The sequence below is a fragment of the Protopterus annectens genome, chromosome 2.part2 (genome assembly GCF_019279795.1).
Source record: "Protopterus annectens isolate FY-2018-M chromosome 2.part2, PAN1.0, whole genome shotgun sequence".
Classification (NCBI taxonomy): domain Eukaryota; kingdom Metazoa; phylum Chordata; order Ceratodontiformes; family Protopteridae; genus Protopterus; species Protopterus annectens.
In genome coordinates this window covers 852,572,128-852,590,899 of record NC_056730.1, presented here as the reverse complement: position 1 = coordinate 852,590,899, position 18,772 = coordinate 852,572,128, and the positions used below count along the sequence as shown (strand labels likewise).

The window sequence follows — 18,772 nt, the reverse complement described above, 5'->3', positions numbered from 1 at the left end:
GCTCTTTGCATGACATCTGTGCAGCTGCAACTTGGGCTACGCCTCATACCTTCATCAATCATTACAAATTGGATTTGGCCTCCAGGGGAAGAGGAAGAGCATCTTTTGGTTCTGGTTATGGTGCTCAGGAATGTCCTTCCATGAGATCCTCCCAGGAAAAGAGAGAGCTGGGGACTCTGTCCCATACGTAAGGAATGAACAAGGATTAACAATATCAGATAAAGAAGTTGTGTCTTACCATAACCTTCCATCTGTATTATTGATCCTAGTTCAGTCATTACGACCCTCCCTCCTTCCCCTTCCTGTGGCTTCTAGTGGATCTCACCATCCGGTTCTTTTAGGTCATTTGACCAGAGGTAGCCTCTACCTTCTTTTGACTTGCAAACTCAATCTGAGGTAACAGGGAGAGGGGAATTCTGGGTAAGAGTTTAGCTCAAGAGTTTGTAGCTGACATGAGCTTGGAAGATGGACAGCTTGGTTCCAAGGTCGGAACCGATACCCATATGTAATGACTGAACAATGATCAATAATACAATTGGAACATTATGGTAAGACATAATTTCTTTTTTTGCATGTTTTATTACTTGTACATCAACATATTCTGTTGAAGTACATCTAACAAATCTTTTGTGGAGATCGCGGTACAGTGTAGATAAGGGAATATTCCCTTTTCTCCACTGTAGTGTGATCTCGGAGTTAGAATATTAAAGTAGGGGGGGGTGTGGAGGGCGCAGCCCCCCACATGGAGGGTGCAGGGGGGCTTGCCCCCCCATCTTAAACTTGGAGAAGAGTCATATGTTTTGCCTTTTATTTGTTTCTGTATGTACTTGTGCTGGAATATAGTAAGTTTTATTATCCTGTGTGTTTTCAGCATTTTGAACTTTCGAGTGTTTTGGTCTTTGGGCTTTCAGAATTCTGTATCTCTCTCTCACACACACACACACACACACACACACACACAAAAAAAAAAATATATATATATACAAAGTTACAAGAAATTATAGCTATAAATCAGTCACTAAAGCAAGATGACTGTATTATAAATAATAAAAATACGAAGAAATAGCAATCATGGTGAATGGGTGTTATGATCTAAAGTGCCAGAATCCATGAAACTGCTATGTTTTTTCCAAAATTTAGACAGTTCATATTTGTGATTTGCCAGTATTCTATGCAGGAAAAATGTACAATCAGTTTCCTTGATACTGTCTCATGTTTGTCCGGAATAGAAGCACTACCCGAATTTATTACACCTATCTCTCTTTTTGAAACTCTCTTCCCAAAATAAACACCACAAGATGCAGTATCTTAAGTCAGTTTCAGGCCTTGCTGTAGTAACTTTTAGTAACCTAAGAAAAGAAGAACACAAAAACCTATCTAGACTGCAGAGAACCAGGTTTTTCTTCAGATTAGGGAAGCTAAACACAAAGAAATATTGTGTTGAATCATATAAAGAGAGACATTTTGAAATGTTTCATCTGTCACTACCCTGTTAAGTCAATGATGCATTCAGTAGCTTTCATAGTTTCCTCTGTGCAAGAGTATGCTGAACTGAAGCATTACTTTGATTTTTGTGACAGCAGAGGTCCTTGTTGTAGATGATAGGGTGCTATCTATGACTTAGCTAGGAAGGAGAGAACCAAATTTTTACTTTTTTGAGTTTTGTGAAAATTAGGTCTGCATGCTTTACAATAAGGCTTTCTTCTTGCTAGAGAGTAGATTGCAGTTTGTAAGACAAATGGGGGGAATTTGATTTATGCTCTGTATGTTTAAACATATAGAGATATCTCAGGAAAGAACTTTTAATCCCAGCGCCAGTATGTGTGATTATAGAGGAGTCCAGAATGGAAAAGATAGACAGATAGTGATAGCACTTGAAATGTGGTATGCAACATGTAGCTCATCTGTAGCAACACGACATTTTTCATTGTTAAAAACTGCTGCACCAGCAAAAAGGCATGTATTTTTTTTTCATCAAACATTTGTTTGTTATGTAAAGGTCACATGCACAACAGGACTTTTTATCTTGTAGAATTTGCGTTTACTTGAAGTCTCGGGCATGCTAAATATACTAACAGGTTCTGTTAAATAATTTTTCTCTTGCATATTATTATTTTGCAACCTTTTGGTTAAACTGTACCCATTTTTCCAAGTGCAGATTCTTTATTAACTGCTATATTTTTTTTAGCCAAAAGATAACTTACAAGCACTGAGTAGAAAAGCATCTGCAGTAAACATGGAAAAATTCAAAAAGTTTGCAGCCCGCAGGAAATGGAAAGTGAGTTGCATGTTTTCTTTCAAAATTTGTGGCATTATTTGTTGATTGAGTAACTGAAAATGAATTATAAGAAGTGTGTCATTGTTAATAGATTGTCTGAGAAAACTTAGGTGAAAACTATTCCAGAAACTTAAGATTTTTAGTATCCTCATCTTAAAGGCTGCCTGCAGCTGATGTTCTTAGTTTTTCACTGTTGCAGTCATCACCTGTGGGCTATAAGCAGTGGTAGCCCTCAGCTGGCCTGAATACCAGAGTCAAAGTATTTCTGTGTTGGCTACTGTCACTTGCTGTCTGATGTGAGGTCGTCAGTACTATAAAGGAAGGCAGCCAACGCCATTACACCAGTCTTTCTTGCTATGGAGCCCATAGCAGGAGCAGTTCGAAAGTGTGTTTGGCCGGTCACTACCAGAGTTTGTACTACAGCTGAAAATGTCTAAAGCTAAGTACCCCATTGGGGATCCTTTTTTCTTGCAATAACTGATGTCCGCAAAAGTTAACAATTGTCTCGCCTGTGGAAAGCAAATACCACACCGAGACCTCCATTAATACTGTGTCATTTGTTTAGGCCCAGACCACAGTGTCCTCTGTTGCCAGTTCTGTGCCCTCTTTAACGCGAGAACCATTCATCGTAGAGCTCTTATTGTAGCTAAAATGACATCCGTCAGCCAACAATCCATACACATTCCAAAAAAAACATAAGGATAAAGATAGAGATAGACCAGACAAGGCTAAGCCTTCCGATGACTCTACCGTTAAGCAGGTCATCAGTTGTCTGGAATTTAGTCAGGTGCCTTTGCAGCCCCTGATACCTGATTTGATACCTTCGCAGGCCTCTACTGAGACCCTTTCGGAGTCTGGTATGCCGCAGAAATCCTCTTCGTCTTCCAAGCCTTTGGTTGTCTCTGCCTTGGTTGGGTCTGGAGCCGCGACACAGGCACTGGCTTTGAGGAGATCTTTCGCACTACCGAATCTAGACAGAAAAAAATGTCTTCTACTCCTACTACCATTTCTCTCAGACCGATGGATACTCTTAGACCTAGAGACAAGGCCACTCCTAGGAAAACTACCTCTAGCCACACTCCTGCTCCACCACCCTAACCTCAAATGCTTAAAATGGCAGAAGATCTTATCACCTTATCAGGGGTAGTCAGGCGACAACTTCTAAAAGGAAAAGAGAGCTTTCTCCTGAAATACTGACAAAACAGGATTCTGAGGAATCTGATTATTCAGATTTCGAAGAGGAACTACCTCTGACTGCTTATGAGGATTCAGATGCAGAGGAATCCATTCATTCTGCCTCCCCACCAGAAGATCCTTCCTTTGGGGAAACCCTTCACACCCTCAGGGAACATTTCCACTAGGAATCCCAGGATTTCCCTCAGTATAAGAAAAGATTAGGAGAGTTTCTAGAGCTGCCCCAGTACAGACCCTTGGCCATCCCTCCAGTCTTAGAGGTGGTTAATGATGTTTTCCATGAATCCAGCTTAACTCCATACGCCCTCCCACCTGCTCCCAGAAAACCTGACCAGTATTACAGAGTACCGGATTCTCACAAATACCTGTACAGAAATCCTGCTGCAGACCCAGAGGTCATTACACAGAGACCTAAAGGAGCTAGGGCTAGTTCTGCAAAGAATCTTATTCCTTCTGACAAGGACTCCAGAGCTCTGGACAGATGGGGCAAAAAAGTATATACCTCTGCATCCTTATCAGTCAGAGCACTCAAGTGTTAGTTCCATATGTTAAAATATGAACATCACACTTTGGAACTATTAAAACAAAAGATTTCAACCTTTCCTGACTGTGCCAATTCGAAAGAGTTAGCAGATTTACTGCACTGTACTTATCAGGTGGCTAAACACTCTACACTGTGGATATAATGCCCTAGAAGCCTCAAGCAGGGCAGCAGTGTCAGGTTCTGTCATTAGGAGACATGCATGGTTGAAGGAACAACCTCTCCGTGATCATATCAAATATAAATTACTTGATGCACCCTTGGATAATGACCGCTTGTTTGGAATAAAAGCAGAAGAGGTGCTTAAAAAGATCGAAGACGAAGCAAAATCTATGCAAACAGTAAACGATTTCCTTCAGGTACAACCTCCTAGGTTCAGCAGGAATTTTCCCTCAAAACACTGGTCCTTTCCTGCACTTAGACAGGGGCAAGTTAAGACCCGCAGGGACAGACCACACAGACTCACATCCCAGGGACAGCAGAGAATCAAACAGTGGACCGCTTCACTCCAAAGGCAGGTAGTTCTAAGCCATCCCTCTAGGGCCAAGTCTCTCAATGACTCCCTGTCCCCTTCTGGCCCCTTTTTACTCACCAAATACTAAGAGGAAGGCTCTCCCTCTGTTTAGAAAATTGGCTTTCTGCAACAAAGACCAATGGGTCTTAAAGATCTTTTTTCAGGGATACAAATTCTCCTTCTACTAACTTCCAATTCCAAGAGGGTATCCTTACCTCAAACTCAGTGGATAGAGGCATTGAAACTAGTCCAAGTTCTCTTATCCCAAGGGGAATAGAGCCTGTCCCCTCAGATCAAACAGGCTTTATTCCAGACTATTCCTTGTTCCCAGGATAGAGGACATTGGGCACCCCACCCTGGATCTATCCATTCTGAACACCTTCCTGGTGGTCCCCAAATTCAAAATGCTCACAGCAAAATGCCCTTTGCATTATCTACTGCTCCCAGGGTATTCACCAGATGCTTAGCCCCGGCCATAGCCTTTTGCAGACAGAAAAGTATACAAATTTTCCCTTATCTGGACCACTGCCTCATTCAGGCAGATGGCAAAAAAAAGCTCCTCATGGACCTCCTCTTTGTCATAACCCTCCTAACCTCCTTAAGGTACACTGTCAACTAGAAGAAATCAAGGCAAACATCCTCCAGGAAGATCATTTTCTTGGGAGCACTGCTGGACACAGCATCCCAAATGGCCTTCCTATCCCCAGAAAAGCAGGGCTTCCTGCAACTCTGTTTTACCCAACAGGCTCCCAGAAGTCAACTCACTGCGAGAAAGTTCCTGCAAGCCTTGGGGTATATGGCATCTTGCATCCTTCTAATTCCTCTGGCCAGGCTTCACATGATAAAACTTCAGTGGTACCTAAAGAACCTTTGGTGTCAGCACTCTCAACCTCTAGAGACCTCTCTACCTCTGATCCCCTGTATAAGAGCCGAGTTTCTCTAGTGGGCAGGGGCCCATGCCCAAAACAAGGGTCTTTCCTTCAACCTCCGCCCAATCGGGCAGACCATTACCACCAGTGCCTCAGACATAGCTTGGGGCGCTCACCTAGAAGGCGCAGGTGCATCCAAGGTCTTTGGGATGCCCAGCACCTTCCCTTACACATCGACTAGAAGGAAATGGCGGCAGTAGAAACGGCTCCGACATCCTTCAAACCCCATCTCAAGCCAGGGGTTCTCCTTATCAAAACAGACAACATCATGGTAATGTGGTACATCAACAGACAGGGAGGGACCCAATCTTACCCTCTGTGCAGGCTAGCCATGAACCGCTGACTGACAGCTTCTTCTATGGGACTGCACCTGATAGCCCAACACCTACCAGGGATCAACAACACCCTGGCAGACCACTTAAGCAGAAACTTACTGAACCCCTATGAATGGCAGCTCCACAGAAAAATCTTTTTACAAATCACTCAGCCGTGGTGGACTCCAAAGGTGGATTTCTTCGCATCCTAACCATCAGTTGAAAAAAATTCTGTAACAGGGAGCATCACATCCTAGTGTGGAAGGTGGATGCCTTAACCTTCCCCGGAACACCCTCTTTGTGTACGTCTTCCCTCCTCTGCCTCTTATTCCCAAGGTACTGATCAAATAAGGGAGGAGCAATCAAAGACCATCCTCATTGCTCCAGATTGGCCCAGACAACATTGGTACCCCTTACTGCGCAGCCTGACCTTACAGCCTCCAAAGCAGCTTCCCCTGATCTCAGACCTCTTAACTCAGGTGGGGTGGGGATGCTGCTGCTGCACCCAGACTTGCAGACTCTCAAACTATCAGCATGGCTAATACTTCTTAAGGCAAACAAGGGGCCCCTGTTAAGCAAACAGGTCCTAGAGATTATCACAGAGACTGTGTGAATGCTTTTGCGATCGTACTGTATACAAATGTATTTTTGACAGTGTTCCTACATATTTATGTAAATTTTATGTGGCTAGGGCAAGGAGGTTGTGCTTTTAGGGACTGTTAGTTGATTTCTTACCCCAGAACCACCTTTTTGTACTGTGATGAGGTTTACCATCTCTTTCTAGTTCTAGTACCAGTCTTCTGTGCTGAATCTATGGAGCATTTACCATTCTCCTCAGTTCTTCTTTTGGATGTCAGGCCAGCTCCAGTTGTGCCTCAGCCACTGACAGGCAGCTCTGCTGTGGCAGCCAGGTTTGGTTCCTTAGACTGCTTGTCATTTTCCCACACTCCTTCTGGTTTAGGACCTACAGCTGCTAGGGACCAGGTGTGAGTTTGGGGGCTAGACCCATCCTCTGAGGCTGAAGGATTGCCTTCTATGGGAAATGAAGAACTACTGTTTGTCAGTCATGGGTGAAGGCGCAAGTGAAGGTCTACTGCATAACTGGAAAATGGGAGCTTGACCCCCGAGATAGTATGTTTGCTTTGAGTTGGTCTTTTCCACAGCAGTTTCCCAGGAAAAGAAAATCAAAAGGAAAAAAAACTTGACATTTCCTGTTTATTTCAATGTACATGGAAAATTTGTTGAGATTTCTTAGGGAGTTCATTTCTGCTGTTACTTTGCCTACTACCTTTTTGGAAAAGAAAAGAAAAATAATTCCATCAGTTTCTAATTCTAATATTCAGTCAGTCCTGCAGGGATTGGAGGTGAGAATATTGTGGTCCAGGATTTTTTTTTATGCCTAAAGACTCTGAGGAAAGTGTTTCCTATTTCCCTCCAGAAGAGCTTTTCTTTTTATTTTGAAACTTTAAGGTGAAGAGGTTTTTCAGTAGGTTTAGAATGAAATTCCTGTTGCCCAGCAAATGTATGAGTTGTTATGGATGGATATTCCTAAGTCTGTAGCTGTTCATCCTGTTTTATCTGCTTTAGAGAGTGCTTTCCTCAGAGCTTGTAGTTTACCTGACAGTCAACCTCTTGCCCATAGGAAGTCTAACAAAACTGCACAGGGTACCTCAGGCTCACAAATGCTTGTTTTCTAACCCTAAAGCAGACCTAGCCATGACTTCCATTTCCAAAACTGCGTTTGCTAGACAAATTGCTAATGCTGTTCCCATGGAAATGGTTTTGACAAATTTGGGAATAAAATGTATTTTCTTCCCCATTAACATTTAGAATATGAACTGCCAGGTTCATGTTAAAGTTTTTGTATTTGTCGTTTGAGAGCGTGAAAATGTTAACTGTTATAATTCCTTCTTCTGAGGTGAACAATTCTTAGAATGTCTCCTTATGATATGTTTAATTACATGAGAAGCAGACAGTAAAGTGTTCTTATGACACTGCTGATACTGCTTCCAGGGCTGCTGCTTGTGGGTTAGTCATAAAACAATTTGTTTGGCTTTGTTCTCAAAATCTTCCTGAAGATGTTAAAACTGAGATTCTAAGTTTTGAATGGACAAGGAAGTGTTTGACCTTTCTGCTGTTGGAGTGCTCAAGAGATTTAATGAGGTGGTAAAGTTGATTCAAGGAATTACTCTAATCTTCCAACCTTCTTTTTTAAGGTAAATATAAATTCCTTCCACTTCAGCTTTGCTTTTGAAAAAGTACTTCAAGCAGCAAGGTGTCTCCAAACAGAATTTGTATATGCTAATGACAATTAGCCTCCAAAAAGAAAGGGAAAGCCTCTCAAAGTCAAAGATAGTCCAAAAACTAAGAATGTGTATTGGACTCTTCAGGCCTCTCACCCCCACCACCACTACCACCCCCATGGCAATTTCTCCCTCCTTCTCTTTCTCTCCAAGTCTTTGTTTTCCCGTATAGTTGAAATTGTTTCAGACAAATGGTTTATCAAAGTATGTCAAGGGTACACTTAGTAGGATTCCCTCCACCCCTTCCTTCCAGGGGACTCCTCCTAGTCCGGTAAATAAATATCCCTGTTTCTTCCAGTTGTGGAATATATGTTATCTCATGGAGTCATTGAACCAGTGCTGCTTGCTAGATGGGCAGAGGGTTTTATTCAGGGATTTTTCTGCTGCCAAAGAAAGGAGGGATTTGGTGGCTGTTCTAGACCTATCCTTTCGCAGTCTTTTTGTCAAGGCCCCAAAGTTAAAAATGTTATCCCTTCACACTCTGTTCCCTCTTGTCCCCTTAGTAGCTTTCTTGGTAAAGCTGTACTTAAAAAGATGCTTGCCTTCACTTTCATATTGACAACCATTTCAGACATCCCTTAAGATTTTTTTGTATCTTGCTCACATTATCAGATCTCTGTATTATACTTTATAAATTCTCTTGGAACAGTAGATAGTTCATAGTGTCTGGCTCCAGTAAAGAGAGAGTGCCAAAATCATCAGCGACACATCAAGGCATTTAAATTTTTTCATACTTGGGCAATTTTATTATATCTGCAGACTGATTGTATGGTTGTCAAGGGTCCTTATCAAGTGTTCAGAGTATTCTACTCAGTCTAGGGTTTCAAGTGAACTTAAAGATATCATCTCTCAGCTCTGCTACCAAAATTGTTTTCCGTCAATGTCTATATGATTTTGCCCTGGGAAGAGATGCTTTTCCTCCAAACAACGCAAAGATGTTTCAAAAATTCTTCTTGTGTTTTTCCACTAAAAAACAGGTATCTGCCAAAGAATTGCTCAGGATTCTAGGGTACATGGCTTTTATGATTTTTATGATCCCCCTGCCCAGACTTCACATGAAAAAAATCTAGTGGTACCCCAGGTCAAGTCTGGTCTCATCATCTACACACTTTATCTTTTCAGTTCCTTATATTGGGTTTTGTAGGGAGTGAGGATCTATGGTAGATAGATGAGTTCTTTTGTAATCCAGGTCTCTCCTTTTTCCTTCTGCATCCTCATCAGTTTGTCTGAACAGATGTTTCAAACTTGGAGTGGAAAGCAATTTCCAACACTGATGTGGAGCATAAACAGGGGAATACCAGATCCTACTGCCTTTGCAGACTTGCCGTGATAACCTGGGAGGTAGCAAATCAGCTCAGTTTGACTCTTCAGGCTTCGTGCATTTAACCGAAGATGTTAGGCACAAAGAGAGCTGCAGAGCCTCATTTTGCAAAAGGCATAGTATTTATCATCCAGTCAGACTGTTTTGGTCTACTTGAAGCCTGATCCCAGCTGTGTAGGACACTACACTGCTACAGTATCAGTGCATGGAAGATATCACAGACCATTTGAAGATAATAAAAGTACATTAACAGTTACACTGGAAAATCCAAAGCTTCTATTAGGGAAGAAGTCGGGGCCGTACTACAGTTTCAAGAAGCAAGTTCCTTTGTGAAGATTACAGTGGCAGACAGCTTGCTACTTTTCTTTTGAGAATTCGTGGTAGTTACAGGAGTAGAAACCAACAGAATCTGGAGCATTGTACTGTCATAATTCCTGGTTGCTACAGCAGCAGGCACCAAGCTGAATGAAGTGCCTTCTGAAAGGACAACTTCAAGAAGCAGGCTTGCCATCTCAGGAGTGCTGGTCACATGACGTAGAAGTTGCCCCATATACGGCAGAAAATCAGACATACTGTCATTGGGCTCAATTGAACTATAAACATATTCCTCAAGATTTGACAGTCGAAGTTCCATTTGGCCATAAGGACCATCTTCTAGTTGTTTCCACAGTAACTGTTCTAGTGACAATCATTATTACTATTGCTGTATGTAAACATGCAAATTTCCATCTCTGATGCTTTTCGCAAAATGAGGTTCTGCAGTTCTCTTTGTGCCTAATATATTTGGGTTTAAGGTTGGAGCATTTTTGCTCTCGTAGACACGGACTTTCTTGCATTTTTTGTGATTGCTTCATACATTTAGTCAGAGCAAAATTTTTTAGCAGACAAGCTGAAAAAGACCAAGACAGTCCTTCAGAAATGGAAACTTAATCATGGATCCTCTAAGAAATGACCTAACTGTGGAGATCTGAATGCCTCCTCCTGCAACAGACAATTAAATAAATTCTACTCTAGCATTCCTTGCAAACAGGCCTGGAAGACAAATGCATTCCATTCCCATGGCTGTGAACATTCTTTTTCACTTTTCTACTCTTTCCACTAATATCTAGGGTTCCGCAAAGATTGTGGTGAGTGATTCCTTTTGTCCTAGGCAACAGTGGTTCTCCCATCTTTGGAAACCATCGAAGGGCAGTTACCATAGACTTTTCCATAGACTGGATTTACTAACGCAAGACGGGTTGTTTGATACACCCCAACTTAAAAACTCTTAAACTGAGTACCTGAATGATAGAGTTGTGATACTTATTAAGCACCTTTTTTTTCTATCCATGTGCAGTAGGTATTGAAAGAGGCTAAAAATCTGCTACTAAGAAATCATATATGTGTAAATAAATGGAAAATATTTTCTAGTTAGTGCCATTCTAAGAACAAGGACCTTTTTAAGGTGGAGCTGCATCTGTCTTTTGATTATTTGTGTGAGTTGCCATTCTCTGGCCTTTCTTACTCCTCTGTCAGGGTTCATTTATTGGCCTTTTGTGCTTGTGCGTGTCTTCAAATCAAGCAGCTTTTGAAAGTGATTTTACTTGTCTCTCCACCTAGAAAAAAGGTAGCTCCTCAATGTTTTTTTTAATTTTGTGCTTGAAAAGCTTGCTCTTTTTCATTTGAACAAGTTCTGTAGGTGGATTTGGGGTTCTTAGCGTAGAAGACTGTTTTACTCATTGCTTTGGCTCGAGATAGAAGGGTATCTGAATCACAAGCACGTGAGTCAACCCTACGTGATTTTCCACAAGAACAGGATTTCTTTAAGAACTAATCCTTTTATGCCTAAAGTGGTGTCAGAGTTTATATTGAGCCATTCTGTTAATCTCCCTGTCTTTTTCCTGAACCCCAAAACAAAGGAGAAATATTTTTCATACTCTGGATGTCCACAGGCAGTTCAGATACTACCTGTACAAACCTCTGTTATTCAGGAAATGTGATCAGTTATTTGTCCTTTTCTCTTTACCTTCATAGAAGACGTGTCAAACAAATGATCCATAGATGGTTGTCTCATGCTTTTTTTTCCCTCTACTGTAAGCAGGGTTAGAGTCCATTCCAGTAGGGCTTTGACTTTTTTATGAGTTTCTGGAAATAGGAAGTTTCTAGAAGTATTCTCAAGGCAACAACTTAGTCCTCTGTGCATATCTTTACAAAGCACTCTAAACTGGATTCCTTTTCAATACACAGAACAGGGTTTGCTAGGGTCATTCTCCAGGGTGTTCTTGGATTCTTAATTGAGTTCCTCCTCCCTTTTTAGTTTCTAAGGTATGGTAATCTACCCAAGTAGCTTAAGCTACTGCAACAAGTGATCTGATGTTGAATATAATACAGTTGTGTAAGTAAACTTAACATAACGGTAGATGTTCTTTCTAATAGATCACTGATACAGTAACTGTGCCCTTCCTCCAGCCCCCTTCTTTTGGTGATTTTTCTTCATTTCTGGGATATGGATGTCCAGTGGATATAAAAAGTTTACACACCTCTGTTAAAATGCCAGTTTTTTGTGATATAAAAAAATGAGACCACAATAAATCATTTCAAAACTTTTCACACATTTAATGTGACTTATAAACCTGTACAGTTCAATTGAAAAACAAACAAATCTGTTAGGGAAAAAATATAAAAAATAAAAAAACATACAAATATGCTGGTTGCATAAGTGTGTACACCCTTAAACTAATACTTTGTTGTGTGTGCACACCCTTAAACTAAAACTTTGTTGAAGCACCTTTTGATTTAATTACAACATTCAGTCTTCTTGGGTAGGAGTCTGTCAGCATGGCACATCTTGACTTGCAATATTTGCCCACTCTTCCTTGCAAAAACACTCAAAATCTGTCAGATTGTGAGGGCATTTCTTGTGCACAGCCCTCTTCAGGTCACCTCACAGATTTTCTATTGGATTTAGGTCTGGGCTCTGGCTGGGCCATTCCAAAACTTAAATTTTCTTCTAGTGAAGCCATTATTTTGTTGATTTGGATGTATACCTGGGGTCATTGTTGTGTTGAAAGGTGAAATTCCTCTTCATCTTCAGCTTTCTAGCAGATGCCTGAAGGTTCTGGGCCAAAAGTGACTGGTATTTGGAACTGTTCGTAATTCCCTCCACCTTGACTAAAGCCCCAGTTCCACCTGAAGGAAAGTAACCCCAAAGCATGATACTGCCACCACCATGCTTCACCGTGGGGATGGTGTTCTTTTGGTGTTGTGAATTGTTGTTTTTGCGCCAGATGTACCTTTTAGAATTGTGGCCAAAAAGTTCAACCTTGGTCTCATCAGACCATAACACATTTTCCCACATGCTTTTGGGAGACATGATGTATTATTTTGCAAATTTTAGCCAGGCCTGGATGTTTTTCTGGGTAAGAAAAGGCTTCCTTCTTGCAACCCTACCCCAAATTCCAGATATATGAGAATATGAGAGATTGTTGTCACATGTAGTACACAACCAGTGCTTGCCAGAAATTCCTGCAGCTCCTTCAGTGTTGTCTCTTGGCAGCCTCCCTGACCAGTTTCATCATGTCTTTTTATCAATTTTGGTGGGACGTCCAGTTCTTTGCAACATCATTGTTGTCCCATATTTTCTCCACTTTTTGATGACTGTCTTCACTGTGTCCAATGGTATATCCAATGCTGTGGAAATGTTTTTTGTACCTTTCTCCTGACTGATACCTTTCAGCAATGAAATCCCTTTGATGTTTTGTAAGCTGTCTGCGAACCATGGCTTTTTCTGTAGGAGGCAACTGAGTAAATTTCAGGAAAATCCTACTAGGACAGCTGAACTTTATTTGAGGTTAATCAGAGTCTCTTTAATTGATAGCAAGTGTGTACCCATAAAGACTGAATGCTGTAATTAAATCAAAAGGTGCATCAACAAAGTATTAATTTAAGGGTTTGCACAAACAACAAAGTATTAGTTTAAGGGTGTGCACACTTCTACAACCAGCGTGTTGTACTTTTTTTATTTTTTATATTTTTCCTCCTAACAGATTTGTTTGTTTTTCAATTAAATTGTACAGGTTATAGGTCACATTAACGGTGGGAAAAGTTTTGAAATGATTTATTGTGGTCTCTTTTTTTTTATATCACAAAAACCTGGCATTTTAACAGGGGTGTGTAAACTATTTATATCCACTGTATATATAGTCACTGTTGTGTTACGTTTACTAGCACTTGGTTTTTTTTTTCGCTTTCAGTGCTATTGCCTCCTTTATTTGAGCAAGAATGCTATGATGATTTTGAAACTCTTTTTGAACTTCTGACATTTAGAACTTATGGAGGGTGCCCTTAAGCTTCAGAAAGCTGTCCAGTTCCAGGGGAGGAAACCCAAATAGTTTAGGCTACTGTAACAATGACCTGTTAGAAGATTTACTGTTATGTTAAGTTTACTTACACAACTCTGTCTTTGTTGCTCACATAGTGGATTATGTTACTCTAAACAAAGAAGAAGTGTTTCATGCTGCATTACAGGAAGAGTGGATATGTTTATTTATTTGTTTTTTCTTTAATGGGATGTCTGCTCTGTAAAGCTTAGAAGGCTGTGACCCAGGACAGCATTTAGTAACAGAAGTTGGGACCTCTTCCCCTAACTAAAAATCTGAGGAATATCCCTAGGCCCGTCTTAAATAATCAATCGTAGTTTCTCCTGATTGTCTGAAACAGATGTCTGCTTAGAAGATTTACTGTTATGTTAAGTTTACTTACACAACTCTGTCTTTGTTGCTCACATAGTGGATTATGTTACTCTAAACAAAGAAGAAGTGTTTCATGCTGCATTACAGGAAGAGTGGATATGTTTATTTATTTGTTTTTTCTTTAATGGGATGTCTGCTCTGTAAAGCTTAGAAGGCTGTGACCCAGGACAGCATTTAGTAACAGAAGTTGGGACCTCTTCCCCTAACTAAAAATCTGAGGAATATCCCTAGGCCCGTCTTAAATAATCAATCGTAGTTTCTCCTGATTGTCTGAAACAGATGTCTGCAAAGCCTCATCAGACATGCTGAAAGCCAGATCCCTGCTGGCCTTCAACCTGATCACAACAGTGGAATCCAACAATAAAGCCAGGTAGACCTCTGGCTTCACATTGACCTTGGGAGAATGTCGGAGGCTGGACAGCGAAAGATTCTGGTCTTGGTTTCTTAACCTTCTTCTTCCCTAATGGCTTACCCTCAGGGCAGGAAGTTCCTTCCATAGTATATTTAGCAAGAAGCTTAAGTTGCTAATTCTTAAGATACAAAGCAAGGAAAGAAAGCTTACTTCACAGAGTCTTCAGAATGAAAGCCTGACAGAGCAGGTTGTATGGTCATGAGAGGCACCTAGGCAAAGTAAACACTGTTTGTGGCGGTCTTTGTGGGAAATCTGTCTCTTGCACTGGCATTTACCCTTCCTGGATAACATTAACCCCCCGCAGAAACCAAAAGTCAAGAAAAAAACAAAACCCCAATGGAGCACTTATCTGCAATGGCTCGAAAACCAGCAAACAGAATGTAGGCTTTCAGGCTGAAGATCGAGAGATGCATTTGGACTGGCTGCAAGGATGTAGGAATTTAGACAGATGATTTAGAGATGTGTTTGGACTGGCAGCAAAGAATTTCAGAGCATGGTGGATGTCACCTTTATGCCATATGCTATGCGAGGAGCATATGTGTGATGTTCGGCATACCTTATAGGTTCATATGATGATACTAGGCTGTTGGCCCAGAGGCTCTTATAAGCCTAGCCAAGAATTTCACCCATGTTCCCTCAATGTCAGCACCTGTTTCCTGTGTCCAGCAGGAACACAGGTGAGATTCCAGGGCTATATTTTCTGTTTCCCATCCAGTCACCCAGGTTCCTCTTAAAGAGGGCTAGAGAGGTACTCTGCTTGACATACAGAGGAAGTCTATTCCACAGATGGAGGAGTCATTGGGGCACAAATCTATCCCGCCAACAAGTTCTATTAATGTCACAGACCAGGTTAAGGCCTTGCATGCGGGTTACATGAGTGGAGTTTGTCTTACAGATATGCAACTACTCCATCAAGGCTGGGTCTGAAATGGCCTTGTATGCCAGACACAGGTCACCTCTGAGCAGCCTGTATGAGACTGAGTAGAGGGACAGGGCTTTTAGCCTATCTGTATAGGATAGGTGTTTGAGACCCTGGATTTTCCAGGTCAGGAACCTCTGTGGTTTCTCCAACTGCTGCATGTGCTTGGTAAGGTGCATGCCGAAGGGGGCATTGTACTCGATAGGGGGTCTGATAAGAGTAAAGATATTACTACTAAGTCTTGAACACCAGGACCCTGTGCATTACAGTCAGAGCAACATACCAGTATGCCAAATGACTTAAAGCAACAGTAGGCTTTTGTATATTGGCTGGACATCAGGCTGCCAAGGCAGGTAATCCCAGAGGTTAAATATACTGTATCATTAAAGGAAAAGACATCTGCTATTTAAGATTTTACACACCTGTACTTTATAGAAACATGGATAAAAGCTGATGCCTTTAACTTTAACCACCAATTTCCCTAGGTAAAACTGCCACTGTATTGCCAGTACAGAATCTTGGGTTGGTGGAATTAATTTATTCATACTCAAAAACAACATTAAAGCCTCATTTCTGGGATAAATGTCATCCAAAAATGACCATCAACAAAACTGACAAGCCCTCAGTTTGGAATAGAACAACACAAACCAATCTTGTTCTTGTAGTCGGCTACCTTACTGCCAACCATACCAAATTTAAGCTACTTATTAATAAAGGTCTACAGCTCTGTAAACCTCTCAAGGAGAGGACAACTTGGATAAAGGCCTCTTGATTATATGAATATTCATTGTTATTACTAAGGTGTTCGACTTTGTAGATCCTGAACTTGTGCTCAGGTTTTCATTTAGAGCAAGATAAAGAGCAGATGGCCTCTCTTGTTTCACAGACTTCCTAAACAGCAGATATTATGGTTTGAATTGGGTCCACTATTTTTCCTTCTTCTTTTCTAGCCAACAGTGTCTGACAGGAGGGTCAGTATTATTCCCGCTGTTATTCACTATTTTTTTATCAGACATCCTGCAGACCTCACACAAATCCCAGTTGTCTTATATGTAGATGATATGGTCAAGCTTAGGGTTAGACTTACCTATCAACTGTACAGATTTTCACAGAATGTCCAGATCTTTGCCTCATATTTTTTTGGTCTATTCCTCATATTTGTGGCTTTCAGGCAAATCACTGAGGATTGAAATCCCAAAAGAATGACATGCATTTGATTTTCAAACTTCATTTTCTTCGGAAAATGCATGCTAACACAAATCCTGGTGTTCTAGCAACTTTTTAAGTTTATAAGAGCAATATTTAAAATCTTCCCCTATTTTTGGACCTTTGACCCCCTCTCCCCCCTTTTTTTAGGCTTTGTCCAATTCCTTGCACTGAGGTTGAGAGGTATGGGGCCAGTGCTTCTCACTGAGCCATCAAAAGATAACTAGAAGAAGATTTTTTTTCCAACACTATAAATGGCTGCTACAAAACAAATTTATTTTAAATACCCAGACAATCAAATCTGTGACTTTTGGTATAGGACAAACGCTTTCAGTAATCCCTTAGCGTTAGGACATACTGTGGCAAGAACCAAGTGCCTATTTGGGCTGTCCCATACTTCAGATATGTAGGAGTTGTACTGTATCAGTAAATGACTGCAGTCCTAAGTGATTTACCAGGAAATCAAAAAATTTACAAGGGTTGGGGTAAAAATATGAGACAAAAACATGGATATTTTGCATAATCGGGGATATTAGAGAGGTGTGCCCTCATAAATGGAAATCATTATTGGTAAAAATGAAATCTGCCTTTCTCCTTCCATGAATTCTGTTACCAACTCAAAGTTGTTTTCAAAGATGCCAAATGTATATACTTTAGAAATATCCCATCAAAGTAGACAGCTTCATTTAATTCTTTCGGCTAAATATTTGCATACCTCTAATGACTAAACCCAAAGTAACTTGAAATTCTATTTTAGCTCTTCATCAAAATTCTTTTCTGCTCACGTTCACTAATTGGCTTCCACTCCACTATGTTCAACCTGTCAGACACATACACAGTCATCCTAGTCCATTCAGACCTCCTACAGGCACATATATACACACACCACTACCACACACACACACACACACCACCCGCAACTACCTTTCTGCTGAATTTCACGAAACTTACCTGCAGCATGGCCTCTTCCACTGATTATAATAGGTGACCACAACATTTTAGTCTGACTTAATAATCATGGCTAGCCAGGCTAATTTTTTCAGCTAGTCAGTCTTTTGAATTTCTCAGCAGCTTTAATCACTAACAGAAGGCAATTCCAGTGGAGCACACATGGCTAATTAACATCAGCTGCTCCGCTGCAATGCAGCAAGGCAGGTGGATACCCCCCTCCCCCCAACAAACACATACACTGTGATTCTTCTGACTGTAAAAATAAATCACTGCAGTGGGCCTGTCTCTGAATCAGAAAGGGTTGCCATGAAAGGTATTCGATGCAATGTGTTTCTGAAATTCAGCACAAACTAACATCTCCAATCTGTGTTATATAGAAGCCCTTACTGGTATATGGAGTGAAGGGGGGTCCTTCTTGTTTCAAATGTTGTCTTAAATCATCATTTTAAACTCTCATACTCTTAAGCTGCTGTCTGATTCTGCTCAATTCTGTTCCATAAAGGGATATATTTGCATCCATATATATTCTAATGTGTAAGTCAATGCATCTTACTTTTAGCATCAATATGCAAAGTGATTCACTGTCACTAAGGACATAGAAGATAAAGCCTGAATAATACTTTCTGATTAAAAAATGGCCCTACACATGGTATAAGTTTGGAAGCAAGGGGGGAAGAAAGTGATAAAGATCTGGAAGGTTTTAACAGTATTTTAAAAGGAGAAACACCAACATCTTAGGGGAAAAAAGCAGTGGTGGTTGTAATACCTAAAGATGGTAAACACCCATCAGATCCAACTTCATATAAGCCCACTTAAATTTTAAACCATGATTATAAAGTGTTTATGTGTGTAATGCATAAAATAATGGCAAAGGTTTTAACAAAATTGATAGATATGGATCAGTTTGGTTTTGTAGAGGTGAGTTTGCTGGGATTTTATGAGTAGGGCAATGGAAACATTTAAATTTCCTGATACAGTAATAAGATTAATTAGGGGGGTATATGAGGGATTGGAGACAAAAAAAATCAAAGTGGGAGGGTTCCTGTCTGATAAAATTAAGTTGGAACAGAAGAACCATGCAGGAGTGTTTTCTTTCCCCTTTGTTATTTGCATTATATTTAGAACCAATGTTAAAACAAGGTACTTAGAAATTCATGGAA

General features: G+C 40.7%; 1 protein-coding gene across 2 annotated transcripts in view; it reads left to right on the top strand.

Annotated features, from left to right (window-relative positions):
* Window positions 1-18,772, top strand: part of DAPK1 (death associated protein kinase 1) — a 1,440,273-nt gene that overhangs the window by 489,397 nt on the left and 932,104 nt on the right. For both annotated transcript variants that reach the window (XM_044064186.1, XM_044064185.1), the window contains one exon: window positions 2,189-2,278. In XM_044064186.1, coding sequence (XP_043920121.1) covers window positions 2,189-2,278 — 90 coding nt within the window. The remainder of the gene's footprint in view (window positions 1-2,188; window positions 2,279-18,772) is intronic.